Here is a 16,142-nt window from a genome sequence, read left to right on the forward strand (position 1 = left end):
TGATCTTGAAAAATTTCACTTTTTCCATGCTACAGCCTTTTGAAAATCCGAGGTACTCGACACCGTTCTCTTTCTCCATACGATAATTTCGACAGTCAGTATAATCAAAGACAGCATAACTCCATTCACGTAGATCGTCAAAATAGGCATGACGCTGTTTATGGTGATTCTGTTCACCTTCGCGAAATGTATATCTTTGAACAGAAAGAAGTACTTGGCCCGCAGCCTGGCGAGAAAACCATTGCTCGACAGCGTTATGATGCTAAAAAAAAACAAAATAAATGAATAATATCATCGCTAATTGCTCGCATCGTGTAATTGCTCGCATCGACGAGGGCGACGATGTGAACTCACAGATTGTCCAATTCCTCTCGGTAGGGCTCGTTCTTGGACAAGCCGATCGACATGTACTCCTTGATGGGCAAGTAGAGCGGCTTCAGGACGCATGGGATCTTGCTGCTCAGCGCGTTGTAGTAGGTGTCGAGGGTGTAGAAAGCCACCGTCTGATTGCGATTGCAGGTCCGGAGAAATGCGTCGAGAATCTCCAGAGGCTGAGTCTTGTTGAGCTTGAACTCGAATTGATGGAGAAGACTGCCGGACTCGTGCTGTTTATAAAAAAAAGTAAATAAAGCGAAAAAATTACATTTCGCTGCCTTTAGCTTCAATTTTCGAGTGCGCATATACTGACAAATCGGGCCTCCTGCCGACTACCGTTCAGCACGATGATCTTGAACAATCGATCGTCCTTGAGCTCGAGGTAGGACGAGAAGGGCAGACCAGTCTCGGGCACCGTGATGAAGCTCATGAGCACGCTCGAGTACAGCATGTGAACGTTCATGGCGAGCCAGAGCACCGTCAGATAGAGCAGCCTCGAGGACGGATTTCGCGGTCTCTCAGCCAGGCCCTGCTGCGCGTAGATGCCCACGATGTTGACGAAGTTGTAGGACCAGAGATCGGACCAGTGCCAGTCGCGATGGTGTCGCTTCTTCGTGATCATCAGCAGACAGGAGACGAGCACGACCATGGCGGCATTGACGAGCCAGACGGGCCGGCTGAAGACGCGAAAGTACGAGCTCCAGTGGATGACGGTGCTGTCGACGGTCTGCATGTAGAAGGCCGCCTGAGTGACGATTATCGGCAGCGAGAAGTCGATCTGATTGATGCGCGACATCGACATGGTGATCGGGGTGAGGGCCATGTTCATGCGCTGCTTGCTGAGATCCTTGATGAGGTCGCTCCAGTTGGTGTTGTACTTGCGCGTGTCGTACTCGACGACGGTGTTGTATCGATAGGTGCTGAGCTCCTGGATCAAGCCACTGAAGTTCTCGAAGAAGTAGTAAAAGTTCTCGCTGCGGAAGTCGAAGTTCATCTGAAACGATCGGTTGAACATCGGATTATACCATTATATGGAATCATTGAACACATATTTACTCACCCTCGCCACGTTCACCACCTTGCTTCTATCGTCCCGCAGAGATCGCTCGAAGTAATCCTCGAGGACGGTGCCGTTTCTCGAGTCCCAGACGCTGATGCGAACGATATCGTCGAGCACGAAGTTCCGATGGCTCTCGAGGAAGACCGACCAGTCGTCGCTGTAATTACCGCGCTGAAACAGCCGCTGCTCGTCGATCTCGAATATCATGAGCAGTCGAGTGTTGAGCTTGTCGACGATCTCGCGGGTGGCCTCCAACTCCTCGTAGCCGACGGCCTGCGCCATGATTGAGTGGTTCGAGTAGTCGCGTATCAGTTTGTGCACGTCGTTCTCCTTCCTCCAGCCTAAGAAAGAGGAGATCGTTAACCGAGAACGACGCTTTCGATTTCGATTTTGATAATTACGATCGCTGTTGAAGTCGCAAATCATCAGCACGAACGAGAATCTAAAATCTTCGTACTTGGCGATCGGATTCGTTTTCTCGCAGTGACAGAGCTTAATTGCAAAGATTAATATCCACGTACGACTGAAATTCATTTTTGTATAATTCGTTACTTGATTTTTTTGTGCGTGCGCAAATACTACTGACGCAAACGTTTACACTGTTATGTAGAGTTGTCATTTTTTTTAACGTTAGTTTATTTTATGGGAAAATCAATTCAACCTATCTGTATGACGGATAGGACGGATGCTTTTACCGTTTATTTTTATTACCCAAGTAAGTGCTCCCAAGTTGCCAAGATTTTAATCAAAAAAATTTAGGTAAACCTATCCTTATGCTTGGCTCAATTGCTAGTATGCACGTCATGGTAAAGGTACGGTGGGCAGCAGCGTGGTGATGGTGATCAGAAACGACGTATGTATCGATATTAGACTGGAAGCTAAAAAAATTTTTTTTTACTTTGCCAGGACTGAACGGAAAAGTGATTTATGTACCAAAAAAAAAATCTGTGCAAAATTTCAGCTCTTATAAATTGAGTTAACCAATGCCGCCAGTCGCTTGAAGGTTTTTAATTTGGTTTAAATTAATTTTCATTGCTCATTTTTGGCGCATCTTCTTCGTTGTGTGATTGAACATGTTACAAGCGTTAAAAATTTTGGAAAATACGGGTTTTAACGTAAAATTTAATGAACTTTTCGAATCTTTACTGTATATTTGTCTTAAATAAATATTTTAAAAACTATCAACAGTTTTATACAAAAAAATGTATTTTTTCATTCGAAAATGCGGTTTTCGTACGATATTTGTTGCTCTTTGCGACTAACATACTAATAATTGTAACATATTCTGTCATGAAATTTCACAAACATTGAAAATAAATTATTTTTGAAGTAATTTTTCCGCCTTCCATAATATTTAGGCGAGCAGTGGCGCCCTCACTCATGCAACCGGCAAATATTGAAATATCATAAGTCATAATCTCACTGCGCATGTGCAGAGCTCTCCACGTGTTTCAGATTTCAAAAACCTTTCTCTGGATCTTCAGTCTGTGTTTTCTAGTGCGAGAGTAAACATATCACGGTTCATCTATCTTTCTTAAGTGCAACTTGCTAATACAATTTTGAGCAGTGAAAGATCTTATCAAATTTTCAGTGTTAAATATAAAAATATACCATCGTCTGACTTGATTTTATCACGTTTCAAAATGTTTTATGGAGATCTTGACAACATTAAAATAATGGCGTTAAGAGAATCTCTAGGAAAAATTGAAGATACAGACGCCAGATGTGAAAAATTTTATCAACGTTACGTACCAAATATTGTATCGAATGGCGGTATGTATTGTACGATGGGTATAAAGGCGATAAAAGATCAAACCTTATTTCCGAGTAGAGAACAATTTCTCATATTAGCGTTGCAACGGAGGCATTTAAAAATGGTGATATTTCTTCAAGAGGCTATCAAGTTAAAAATCCACGAGTTCAGATTCAAAGATGGACGATCGGCACTTCACTATTTACTCAAGGAAAACGAATGCAGCCCAAGATACGACGTCGGTGGCAAGATGGCCAAACGAGTCGTGGACTATTTTTTGAAAGATTCAGTGGAAAATCACCAAGACGCTCATGGTTACACGTACTTTCACGCGGCTTGCATGACGGGCAACGTGGCTAAAGTGAAGCGATTCTTGGAACTAGGTGTAGACGTCAATATCTCGACGTACACGTGCTCCCCACTACACATCGCGGCTCAGTACCGTCAGACGGACGTCGTGGAGGTTTTACTGGAGAAAGGAGCCGATCCGAATAGTTTAGAGAGCAATAATCAGTCGAGGCCTCTGCACGCCCTGTCGTGGCCGCGCTGGTGCATATGCGACTGCGATCATTATTGCCATTCCTGCGAAGACAAGAAACCGGCCTTCGAGATCGTCAACGAGCTCATCGATAGAGGAGCAGATATCGAGGCACGAGACATTCACGGAGACACTCCACTACAGGCGGCGGTGTCGTGTTTCGACCTGAAGCTCACCAGGGCCCTTCTGAAGCTCGGCGCAAGTTTGAGTAGCTTGAACGAGGACCGAATGTTTGCCAGGCATTTTGAAACACGCGAATTGAAGTATCGTCCTTTGACCATGAACATGATCGAGGTAGTGGAATTTTTGCAGTCGGCCGGATTCAAAATGGATTTCGCTACTAGACTTGAAATGATCAAATGCTGGATGAGAATTCGGGGCAATGGAGCCGATCATTTACTGCCCAGCTGTGCTAGTGAGAGATCCAGCACACGAAATATAAAAATTCATCTTCATAATCGTTTTTACATGGAACAAAAAGCTAATGATTACTTATTCTCAGAATTGAGAAAATTAAAAAAAAGTCGATATTTCCGCCACAATAAAATCACTCAACAGTTGGTCAATGAAATTGGGTTGGAAACTGCACAGTTAAAGAGCGTTTCTCTGAATGAAAAAGTCTCTCTCCACGAAATTTGCCAAATGAGCTACGACAAGGGTTACTCGATTTTAAAAAAAAATCAAAAATTTTCAGTTACCACAACAGCTGAATGACTTGACTCTCTCCAAGCTCCTTGTGAAAAGACATTGGGCAGATATTTTGATTAGACCACATTTGGAATTGGCAGTAGCCCATCTATTTATGACTGATAAATGTGGATTGAATTTGTCATTCGTGGTTTGTCGTCAAATTGCCGAAAATTTGAGCCACGAGGATTTATTACGTTTGTGCGAGCAGACGAATCAAGAGGATGAAGTGCAGCTATTACCAGAGCCGAAAAGACGACGCTTGTGTTGAAATAGTTCTTTATGTAACAAGTGCCCAAAAGGAGTTTTTGGGCACGAATGTGCGGAAAAAGACACGCACCAAAAGCTGGGCACGTGTTGCATACAAAATTTTATGCAATAGTACGACGAAAAATGTCTTTTTTCGCACATTTTTTAGTGCGCAAAAAACGTTTTTGGACACTTGTGTGCGGTAAAATGCCTCATTTCGACACTGGTGTGCGGTAAAATGCCTCATTTTGGACACGGGTGTGCGGTAAAACGCCTCATTTAAATGAACGTATTTTTCGCCTACTATTGCATAAAAACATTTTAATAAAAACATTTCATTTTCAACGAGTTTTTTTTTCTAATCCACTACAACTTAAAAATATTTATTTGTGACATGATATTATACTGAGAACCAAATTATACAAATCTTGAACAATTTTATTATTATAGGCGTTTTCATATTCACCAAGCTTCGTCCAATACGAGTCAATGTCCCTTTCACTTGCTATGTCTTGATCTAAAATTGTTCAGCAGAGCAAATCCCATTGCATATTTATAGCTTTCTTTAAACTATTCGATTGTACAAATTAGGGGTAAACTTTAAATAATTGGTCCAAATTTGGTGCATCATTTAAATGGTAACTCTCAAGGTAGGCTCGCTGCTACCATCAAGTTCTGTCAGTTTTTTTACATTCGTTTACTTTATAGGAAAATCAATTCAATATCGCAGCAACGGATATAGGATGTTTTTATCAGTTTTTATTACCAAGTAAGTGCACCCAAGTTGCAGAGCTTTTATCATTCAAAATTGCATTTTCAACGCAGACACTGCGGGGAGGGCTTCATAAATTGAAACGAAAGAAAGAGCCTCGCGAGATTTTAATCAAAAAAGTTTCGCTACCCTATATATCCTTTACGCAATATGGTAAAGGCACATAAAAGCTCGACTTTGCGAGCTTTCACGACAGATGGCGGCGGCAGTCCGTCACGACGGCGGCCTGTCGATACCAATGTGTACATACATAAATGTGCACTGCGTGTTTTATTTTCGCCGCGTCGCGAGCGCGCCCCTCGACAACGACAGTCGCGAGAGGAGGCAGTGCTATATGGGCTAAGTCAGCTCGGAGTCGACTCCGATCTCTCGAGCGGAGCGCACGTAGTATACACGATTCGCTCTGACTTTTAGTTGTATACATACAGTCTTGAAATTATACACACCCACACACGGACGCGCGACTTAATATCACGTGCGGTGCGGTCGCGGGTGTCTCGAGTATCATAAACATAAATAAACAACGCGTATAGACGGGCTTCGCACACATTTACACGCTGTAACGATGCAAGTCGATCCGTTGTCATCTATCGCGGTGAGATCGTAGACCATAATAAAAAAAAGCGCGTCCGAAACGTACACAAACGAGTCCGTCTAGATGTCAAAATTTCAAGAATTCCTTGGCTCGCTACGCAAGGAGGCCTTAGTTTTTCCGGCTGTCGCCGCTGCCACTGCTACCGCTGCTCTGCCTGCTGCTGCTGCGGTGCTGCATCAACGGGAGTCGAATAATAACATAAACGACGACGACGACGAGACTGAGAGCAGTACCGACAAGAACCACAACAACAACAATAACAATAACAACATAGCAGTGGTGGCTCAAAAGAATCCGAGAAAAGCTATCGAGGTTAGTGCCAATCATGTGTTTCGTGAGCTTTTTTCCCAGCATATCGCTCATTGACGCCGTTCCTCGCGCGTATCATCATCCATACACCTACATCCTGTATACGGACACGTTTCGGGCGCCGTATATATACAGCGATGCATAAGTTGATAAATAGTGGACTTGTCTCGTCGCGCGGCTCTTCGATACATCATCGTCGTATATATCCAACGCGCAGCAGCAACACGTGCCTGTTGTCGTATCGTTGAGTTTAAAAGGAAAAGGAAAACTATAGTCAAGTTCACGTTGGCGAATATCATATCGTATGTATAGGTATATTTCGTATATGCATTTATTTTATGAAGTGCCACTCGACGTGCTGTGCCGTGCTTTGCCGCGCTGCCCGAAGGTCGCGAGACTAGACGTATATTTGCCTAGATCCACACACCTACCTATACGTATGCTATGTAAAATATATCTATAACTTTATGCCGTGAATACTGCACTCGTGATATTGGATTTTATGCCATTCGAACTTTTTTTCTATTGTTTCTTTTTGCGACGTTGTGCCCACTTATGTACCTCGTTGTAAAAAATTAGTGCCGGATCAACTGTAACTTGCAGCTACGATACAATCTTAAACTATAGTTAGAGTATATTTTGCAGTTCCTATTTATAAGTGCCGGACGCGACGGAATTCGATTGAAAGAAAAGGAAAAAGCTCGGCCTGTGTACCTATACACACACACATCTCGATATAAGTAGGTACATCCGAGGCAAATAATCGACGACTTTCGCGATGAATTTTTTATCGGCTGTGTCGCAGCTCGTAATTACACGGGTGCGCGCTTATTATACACACACCGGCCTATTGAATTTTCTCTCTGTACACGAGTGCGCGCGATATGACTCTCGAGGGCTCCTCTCGGCTATAGAGCAGTTATATGTGTGTGTGCGTTGTGTTTACTCGAGCCTTATCGAAAAGCCACTCGAGAGAGTGCGAGCGAGAGAGTCCGAGCCACGTAACTTTTTTTCTTTCCGAAAGACAAATACAAAACAGAGCGAAAAAAAATCCATTTCTGCCTGGCCTCTCTCGTTGTGTGTGTGTATGTGTGTCTAAATCAATCGATTGACTCATTCGAAACATGCACGACAGCGCACATATAGCTCTAACAGTCGACGGGGGCTCAAGCGCGACGCGAAGCGATAAAAAAAAAGTAAAGATATTACGTTGTACCATAGATACGGAGTGGCGATCCACGCCCTGAAAAAAAAAAAAAAAAAAAACAAAACGAGAGAGAGACGTAAAGTTGCAGAGAGAGAAGGCCTAATTACGGCCGCTTAGCTAAAGTTGCGCCGGATGCACACGTAAAGAGAGACCGCATATAGCAAGAGAGTAAGAGAGAAGAGGATCCTGTTGTTTGTGTTTATGTGCGTGAGTGTGCTGTATATAGCACGTCTTTCAATTCCGCGCTCGCCTCGCCTCGTGTATAATAGCGAACGTGCATATATATGTACTTTAAATGTGTATTATACAGAGAGAGAAGGAAGTGCCTCGTGCGCTGTGCTATCGCTTTTACTCGTTGCCGCCGCACTCGAATTCTGAGCAGGAAATTTTTGAGCGAGAAGAGAAAAAGGAAAAATTTGCGGCTTCGTACTTAGCTTTTTCTTAGTAAGAAATCGTGCCGCGTGATTTTTTTTTATTCTTTTTTTATATTCAACGACAATTATATACGTATATTATTGTTAAGCTCGCGCGCACAAAGGCGGCGATTATTATTGGCCGTTGCATCTCTCGCCAATTTGCGTTGTTTACAATATTTAAATGAACGTATGTATAATGCGTTGTTGGTAAAGCGCGAGAAACTGGGCCACGCGAGTGTGTATTTATATTAAAGAATACATAGCACAACGTCAAACGACATTTAATTTTCCATTTTCAAAATTCATATTTAGATATAAAAACGCTAAAAAAGGCGTACACGCGACAAATCGATTTATGAAATCCTCGTCGTCGCCGTCGGAAGTGGATACTTGCACACTTCGGGATCGTGGCCAAAACTGAATTACCGAAGTCGAAGCGATCCTGTCGTATATACACATCTGGAGTGCGCAACAAGTTGGCAGCTCTGTTATGTATACGCCACAAATATATCACACGCGTATCTCGAGTTCGTTAATTGTTTTCAAGCTCGGCAAAAAAAAAAAAAAAACAATATCGCGTGCCGCGGAATAAATCAAAGTTTTCGTAATAAACGCGCGTGTACCGTATAAAGCTATACTCTCTCTTCGTTGTTTTAGTCAAAAGCTCGCTTATGTGCACGATAAGTCGTGTAAAAGCTCGTTATTGTGAGCTTTTCACGTGACGATATACACGATTCACGGCAGCTTTCACGCGAGATATTCATTAAGCTCGTAGGAAAAGTTTGCCCAAGGATTATAACTACGCTAGCACACCTCTCTGCGTCGAGCTTTTGACCTCTGCTCAGCCGCGTGTCTCTGTAATATAAAAGAAGAAAGGCCTCGCGAATTAGCTCCGGTGATCGGCGAGAGGATCGAACCCTTTTTTTTTCTTTTTTTTACTTTTGGTTACAGCTTAAAAAAATAGAGTCGACCTCGAAATAAATTCGTTCGATATTCGGCTCGTAAAAGGCGACGAAAACATTCCAATATAAACGTAAAAATATCAAGACGTTATTCTCGAGTCCGCGTGAATCATTCGTTTAGTCGCAAGCGGCGAAGAAGCGCAGCGAATTGTCTCGTTATTAAATGAGCTCGTTTGAAAGAGTTGCAAAATCGCATAGGATTTCTCTCTGTCTCTGTCTGTCTTCGTCGTTCCCGAGTCACAAATATGCCGCATTGCTCGCGACGACGTCAAAGAGGAGCTTTCATAATTGAGAAAGCGGCGCAGAAGGACAGTTCAAAGTAACTCGAGTGAAAGAGAGAGAAATGCAGGAGGGAGCACAAAGTGCATCTGCTGACTTCCATATATACGTACAAAAGTAGTAAAACGAGTCTGTGTTCGATAGCCTGCGAACCTATATATATGCAGGGAAAAAAAGAAAAGAAAAGAAAAGCGGCGAAAATTTCACCTTCGATCATAGAAATGGCACGTGGATTTTGCCTCGGATATGTCACGTCGCGGCTACATCGCAGCAGATAGATAGTAGTGGTATTAGTGCTAGGTAAATTCATTATAACAATGTATATGTACGTACATTAAGCGCGCGACCTGCTTTTTTTCGACGATGTCATCACTTTCATTTCGCTTCTCGGAGCGTCTTATAATAATATAGGCACGATGTATGTATACAATAAATTAAAACGTGCGCTACATACATTGATATCATCGTATGGAAAACCAAGTCCCATATTGTCACTTGCACATGCGCATAAATAATGCAGAAGCGAGAGAGAAAAATATGGATCATCGGTCACGGCGGTAAATGCAGTATTTGCATACGCGATTGGCATTAATAATTCAAATTACGTTGCGCTAAACTCCAGAGAGCCAAAGAATAAATATAATAATAATAATCTAATCGATATCATCGACGTCGCAAAAACAGGGACAGGATACGATATCGGCGATACGATCTTGAGCCGTTACGTCAAATTACAATTAGATTCGAAGTTTAGCGCGCGAATAATATAATATGTAACGAAAATTTCATCGGAAAGCCGCGTTAATCCATCCATCGGGATCCTTGGGATATCTTACATAACGATATTACAATCACTCGGTGGCAGCATCGAGTCGCCTGCCTAGCTGCGTGCCACCACCCACGCACGCGCCAAGCCGTGCGTAATATCATAGACATTATTATGAGTTATGCGCGTAAGTACGACGTGAAAAATCATCGATAATACGTAACGCGCGTAATATATAAAATATATCGTATAGCGTATACATATATTTCGCAAAGTCAACGCCGGGGCTTAATTTGCCTCGACTCGGCTCTAATCATCCATCGTTATGTAGCATTGAGAATCCGTCGAATCATGGCCCGCGATATCTAACGAAGAATAAAAATCGTCGGAACAGCTGCCTGACCTGGAGATGCTGCGATATAGTATACTATATACATCGGCAGCTGACGCGTGCAAGACGTGTGTGCGCGTACCTACTTGCGTAGGTCTTACGCGTGTTTGCAGGTATGCTTATGACTCGATCCGCGAGTAATTAGCGGCATACATACAGGTGTCGGATCGAGAGTCGCTCGATGTCAACGCGCGACGTTTAGAGAGACAATATTTTCACGCGTCGATCTTATAATACATCTCTTTCCGACGTACTTCCAATTAAATACGCGCACGGATCATCAGCTGGCCATTTTTTATAATACAAACACGGATCTTTAAAAAAATTCCGGACGTAAAACGTCGCGTGCACCTATATATACACACAACAACAACAACATCGACGCACTCCAAATTGTGGCTTGGATATATTACGTACGTTTTAAAATATCTCGAAACGTTTCGAGAGTACCTCTCGTATATTATATCGGCGGGCCCGTCGAGCGCAACAGCTGCCACAGCCGTCGCCGCCGCCCTTCTTTTCTTCCCGCGTGACATTTGCCAGGGTTGCTTATACACTTATACATGTACGCGTTTCTTTTAAAAAGGGGCCGCTCGTACGTATACCTTATGCACGTCGAGTGTAACGGCCAACGGCTCCTTTTTTCCGGACTTTGTAATGGTGGTAGGGGATTTCGTGCACGCGCCGAGCTCGCGACTGTACGTACCATCGTCTATATCTTTTTCTTCAGTACAAGTAAAGCACCGAAGCTAGTTCGACTGTCTAACCGAGTGCATCCGAGCGAGAGTGAGAGACGCGTATTATATAGTGTCAATAAGTTATACAAGTTGTGTTATTTGTTTATATCGTATTCAACGCTTGGCCAGAGAAAGAATTGCAGTGGTAGTTATATAAAGCAGTGAGTGTATTAAATATCTGTTCGTTATCGGAGAATGGAGCTTCGTATGTATACACACTGCAAAAGTTATATGGGTCCACTTTGCGCTTACACGATCAAAGTGTACCTTCTATCCCTTTGACGCGTTTATTTGCCCAATGTATGTAAAATGCGAGTGCATGTATACGAGAACTAGGGAGAAAATAAGTTCGTCGTTGCATACAAAGACGTGGCATGCAAAATTGCAAGACGCGCTCGACAACCCCCTGTACATTTTACGCGCCAAAAGTTCCTTCGTTCCCTTTACAAGAGGGAGATTTTCACGCATACATCCACGTATAGGTATCGTAATATGTGCATGCATCGGAGAGCGAAAAATGTATGCTTCTAAAAGTTCAAAACTAGCTGGCAAGAATGTCGTCTAGCTAAACCGGTAGCTCCCTCTCCCTATCTCTTTCTTTGTCGCTTTTCATCCTGTATTTTCTTCTTTCTCGTCAAAGACGACCGGCGAGCGTTGCAATAAGAGAGTTCCAGGGTAACGCGAAAGCTACGTGCGATGCATTTTTCAATTTCATATCGCATTGTAGCATCCTCATAATTCAAGTTCATTCAGGAAACTTGGACGAGTTCATCAATCGATTTCGATCTCATTCTTAATTTACTTCACCAAAAAACCAAAGAATAATAAATATGTTTCCAGTGGCAGGATCGATCGATCCGTTGTAAAAAACACAAAAAACATTGCATTATTATACCCATATATGTCGACAGATAGCTTGGGGCTCAGCGGTAATGGAGCTTCAAAGTTGGCTACTCTATCACCTCGTAGCCGTTGACTGTAATCAAGGTACCGATTATAAAAACAGCATGCGTATATCAAAAAGTTTTGTTGTTGCTGTTTGTCACATCTCGATGTTCATTGTTTATTATTTTCATGTATATACAAAATGTGTGTATAGCTTAGCACGTTTTTATCGATGTCAAACGTATTTAAGTAGTATACATCATCATCGCACATTGTAAAACGAGAACGTATTATACATGTGTGACACATTAGCATGTGTGTTTATGCGCATCGGATCGCGCGGGAGGCACAACCTCCTCCTATATGCACATGACAGCCACGACGTCCTTCGCGTCCACGCGAGTTTTTATATTTCAATGCTCGTTGTTGTATAACTGCCACACACACAACACATCGTATATACACAAAGCAGCGGATAGATGCAAAGAGACGATTATTAGGGCGTCGGTCTAGCAGCTGTGCACGTGTGTGCTCGACCAATAATATCGAGAGCTCGTCGAGTGTCTCTTTTTTTATGCAACGTACGATATACCTGTATAGAGTTCGATTTTTTTTTCTTCTTCTCAACCCTCAACCCTCTCTGCCTCTGCTGTGCATATTATACGATATCGTCGCCTCGCCGCATCACCCGTGACACGCGCTCGCGTGACCTACATATTACAATTTATTGCACCTGATTTATTAATTCTCTCTCGCTCGTTACACGTCGCATCGTTTTTTTCTTTTTGACACTCGTACGACTCGAGTTTGTATCCTTTTTGTTTTCGTTCTTCATTGTGTTGTAGCCTTTAAAGTTGTTTTGCATACACACACGATATTGCGAGGCTGCATCATCAGCTCACTCACCGCAAGCCACTGCCTCTATATACCCATGTAGTACACCGTTAATCCTGCAAAATTGAACTTGCGCGTCGTACACAGTGTCATCGTGTGCGCGTGGACGCGACTGCGTAATTTATATTATAATATATCGTATGCTGCATTCACTATATATCTATATATAACAGTCCGTTGTAATACAGCATATCGCCAGAGCTCTGACGATATTACGTATCGCGACGGCCGAGTATTATTATTTGTTTTTCGCGGGCATGACACATACTGTAACACACGCATATATGTAGCTCTTCTTCGTCGCGTACTGCTGTACCTATACCTATACGTGTACAATCGTAAGTTGGCTTATCGCTCCGCTATATTTTCGTAAAGCCTCGGCGCACACGCGTGTGTCTATATGCCATGTGTTGCTGTATCGTATAAGATATCGCGATATATATTAGTCTGCTCCGATCGTTGCTCGCACGTTGATACATGTGTACATAAAAAGGAGTAACCGCTCGCGAGAGACTTTATTCTTTATTTATTCATAAAGTAAAAATAAAAGTGTAGAAAAAATTTAAGCGTTGATAGCTGCGAGTTTTTTCGGGTAAAAAATTCTTGTTGATGTATATACCGCACTTACACGAGAGACGAGGTACGCTTACAAAATACTCTTACATACACATTATGATATGTATATAGCAGCATCGCGAGCCGAGGAGAGTAATATTGCGCCCGGCTAGACTCATGCTGTCGTATAATATCATCACTGCGGTGTATGACTCACGACGAAAGAAATTGTTATCTATTATTCGACAGCTTCGAGGCTCGTACAGACCGTCGCGTAGTCAATGTATAGCACGACTTGCAGTACCGTACAGACATTTAATACAAATACACAAAAAAAAATCACCATATAACGTTGTATCCTAATTCCTCACTCTCTATCTGTCGTGCAGTGATGCAGTCAGCGGCCACTGCTCAATCGGCTTATCAAATGGGTCCATCGTCGACCATCGGTCCTTCCTCGAGCATGAATGGCAGCAGCAACGGGACTAACGGAAGCAGCAGCAGCAACAGCAGAGCGCGAGATCTGGGCCTGAGGGCGCAGAAGAAGATCCTGGGCAAGTTCGCCGGGTCGAACGCGGGTCGGGCGCTCTTCATCGACGACGCCACCGCCTTCATGCTCGACAATCTGTACAAGCTCATGGACAAGGCCGCTCGAGCCAGTCCGCAGCTCGACAAAAAGCAGCCGGAGAAGGTGCTGAAGAACATAGTCAAATTGTCGATAAAGGTGAGGCTGCTGCTGCTTTTAAAAATAGCTGTATAGTGTTGGCCTTGGTCATTTTTTTTTGTGAAAGGCCACGGGCCATTGATCCGAGACGAGCATCGATTCGAGACGCGTCTATGATAACGGGGCTACATATGTTCAGATCCGATACATAATAACAATAAAAAATTTTCCATCCTTCGTTTCATAGATCGGACTGTTGCACAAGAATCAGCAGCTCGGGCCGAGCGACACGGCCAACATCGAGGCGGTGCGTCGGGCCCTCCACTCCTGCGCCATGACCGTCCTGTCCTTCTACGAGCTCGAGTTCAGCTTCGATCGGGCCTTCCTCTGCCGGTCCTTCGAACGTTGCCGTAGGGCCGTGCACGACCTCGTCAGGCCCCACTTGACCGACAAGTCGCACGAGCGCTGCGATCAGGTCTTCGACTTTCTCGGCCATCCGGACTTTCTCGATCGGGTCTTCGCCCAGGACAGCGAGCTCAGGCCGATACTGGCCCTCCTCGTGCAGGACCTCAACAAGGCGCTGGAGAACGGCCAGCTGTGAATCGAACGATTGGATGCCTGGCACCTGGCCTTTGGGTGCGTTTCCTATACAGTATTTCGCGATTGACGAAAAATAAAAAGAGAGATCGTGTCACCGGAAGATTCGAGAGTTCCTTTACGATGAATACTCTTTGAGTTTGTGGCACAAAAAAAACAGCAACAAGCCTAGCCGGATTCTGCATGTCTGTCGTTCGTTTGCGCACAAATTACATGCCGGAGAGAATGTGTATAGCTTTATAAAAACAAGTTTAGTTTCGGTGTGTGAGTGTGTAAAGGACCTAAAAAAAAATGAGTAAAATAAGTTATTACAGTAGAAACCCGATTAACAAAAAAAAAATAGTAAATGTTTCTATTGCGTGATTTTGTTTATCGCGTTTACCGCGTGCAAATAACAATTCAAAAATGTTAACACTAGCCAACCTTTGTAGAAAGTTTTCTACTAAGCTGTACCAAAGTCAATAAAAGAAGATATCAATTCGTAATTCCTCTTTTACGTTATAATACGCGTTTCACAAAATCGTTCGTACCGTGTGATGCATTGAAAATACACCCCGAGTATTTATGATTTTGTATTTCCAAGTTTCGTATATATTTAAATATCTGTAATAAGGTTTGAATTTTTTTTTTACAAAAAAGAAAATTAAGTTATCAACTGTATATCATTATACCAGGTAGAGCCGTACATATCCCACATCGACAGTAGTAGTAACTGTTGAACTGGTTCAGTGAGGTAAATTTTTACAAGTAAAAAAAGAGAATGAATATACTTAAATCAGTCTTAAAAAAAACACTGAACACTCTGTACAAATAATAATTTTCATCGTCGAGAATATTTTCTGTATAAAAAAAAAGTATATAGATGAAAATTTACATGTAATATAATTATTAATTAAGCAACAATAAATATTTGTTATAAAATTATCTACTCTATGTCACTCGGCAATTTTTTCAAAGGTCCTTTTATAATATATTTTTTTAACACAGTAATGTGTAAGTCAAGTTTTATAATTTTGTATATTAAAATATCTATATTTTGCATCTCTTATTTATAAAAAATATGCAGATACATTTATAATTAACAAAATACGTGCCTTCTGTTTTTTTACTTAAGCAGGAATACGGCAATGAAGGTCGAATTGTCTCGGTCAAATAAATAAAAAATGAAAACAATAATTTAACCGATAATTATTCTATTACGAATGTATTATAAATTTCCATAGTCTAATCATAGAAGCCAATCCGTGACTTGATCGTGAACTCCATGTACAGTAACATTTTGAAATATTGTAAGCGTTGAATTGGCTTGATGTGTGTATTTGCTCGTGTTAATAATATTATTGTTTGTTGTCGTCATGTAGTCAAATACCGTTCTCACGGCGACATATATATTAGTTTACCCGAAGAGGTCGACGTAGATCGGCGAAACGTCGTACATTCATAATAAAATA

At 42.4% G+C, this 16,142-nt stretch overlaps 2 protein-coding genes across 2 annotated transcripts; one reads left to right on the top strand and one right to left on the bottom strand.

Annotated features, from left to right (window-relative positions):
* Nucleotides 1-15: 15 nt before the first annotated feature.
* Nucleotides 16-1,969, bottom strand: LOC106648486 (glutamate receptor ionotropic, kainate 5-like). The gene is made up of 5 exons (XM_014365411.1): nucleotides 1,837-1,969; nucleotides 1,436-1,776; nucleotides 689-1,369; nucleotides 355-605; nucleotides 16-262 (listed from the first exon to the last, which is right to left on the bottom strand). The coding sequence occupies exons 1-5, from the start codon at nucleotides 1,967-1,969 to the stop codon at nucleotides 16-18; spliced, it is 1,653 nt and encodes a 550-aa protein (XP_014220897.1).
* A 3,818-nt stretch (nucleotides 1,970-5,787) lies between these two features.
* Nucleotides 5,788-15,031, top strand: LOC106648672 (tumor necrosis factor alpha-induced protein 8-like protein). Its single transcript, XM_014365746.2, has 4 exons — nucleotides 5,788-6,341; nucleotides 12,008-12,083; nucleotides 13,820-14,154; nucleotides 14,342-15,031. Exons 1-4 carry the CDS (start codon nucleotides 6,093-6,095, stop codon nucleotides 14,693-14,695), a joined length of 1,014 nt encoding a protein of 337 aa, XP_014221232.1. The 5' UTR covers nucleotides 5,788-6,092; the 3' UTR covers nucleotides 14,696-15,031.
* Nucleotides 15,032-16,142: the final 1,111 nt, after the last annotated feature.

This window comes from Trichogramma pretiosum, unplaced genomic scaffold (genome assembly GCF_000599845.2).
Source record: "Trichogramma pretiosum strain Unisexual culture from Peru unplaced genomic scaffold, Tpre_2.0 scaffold7, whole genome shotgun sequence".
In the NCBI taxonomy this organism is placed as follows: domain Eukaryota; kingdom Metazoa; phylum Arthropoda; class Insecta; order Hymenoptera; family Trichogrammatidae; genus Trichogramma; species Trichogramma pretiosum.

Excerpts from the sequence above, each read along its gene's own strand:
- LOC106648672 (XM_014365746.2), top strand. The coding sequence starts at position 6,093 with ATGTCAAAATTTCAAGAATTCCTTGGCTCGCTACGCAAGGAGGCCTTA. Across the intron at positions 6,342-12,007 it reads ATCCGAGAAAAGCTATCGAG|ATAGCTTGGGGCTCAGCGGT; the intron begins GTTAGTGCCAAT and ends ATATGTCGACAG. Across the intron at positions 14,155-14,341 it reads TAGTCAAATTGTCGATAAAG|ATCGGACTGTTGCACAAGAA; the intron begins GTGAGGCTGCTG and ends TTCGTTTCATAG.
- LOC106648486 (XM_014365411.1), bottom strand. The coding sequence starts at position 1,969 with ATGAATTTCAGTCGTACGTGGATATTAATCTTTGCAATTAAGCTCTGT. Across the intron at positions 1,370-1,435 it reads AGGTGGTGAACGTGGCGAGG|ATGAACTTCGACTTCCGCAG; the intron begins GTGAGTAAATAT and ends CGATCGTTTCAG. Across the intron at positions 606-688 it reads GTCGGCAGGAGGCCCGATTT|CACGAGTCCGGCAGTCTTCT; the intron begins GTCAGTATATGC and ends TTTTATAAACAG.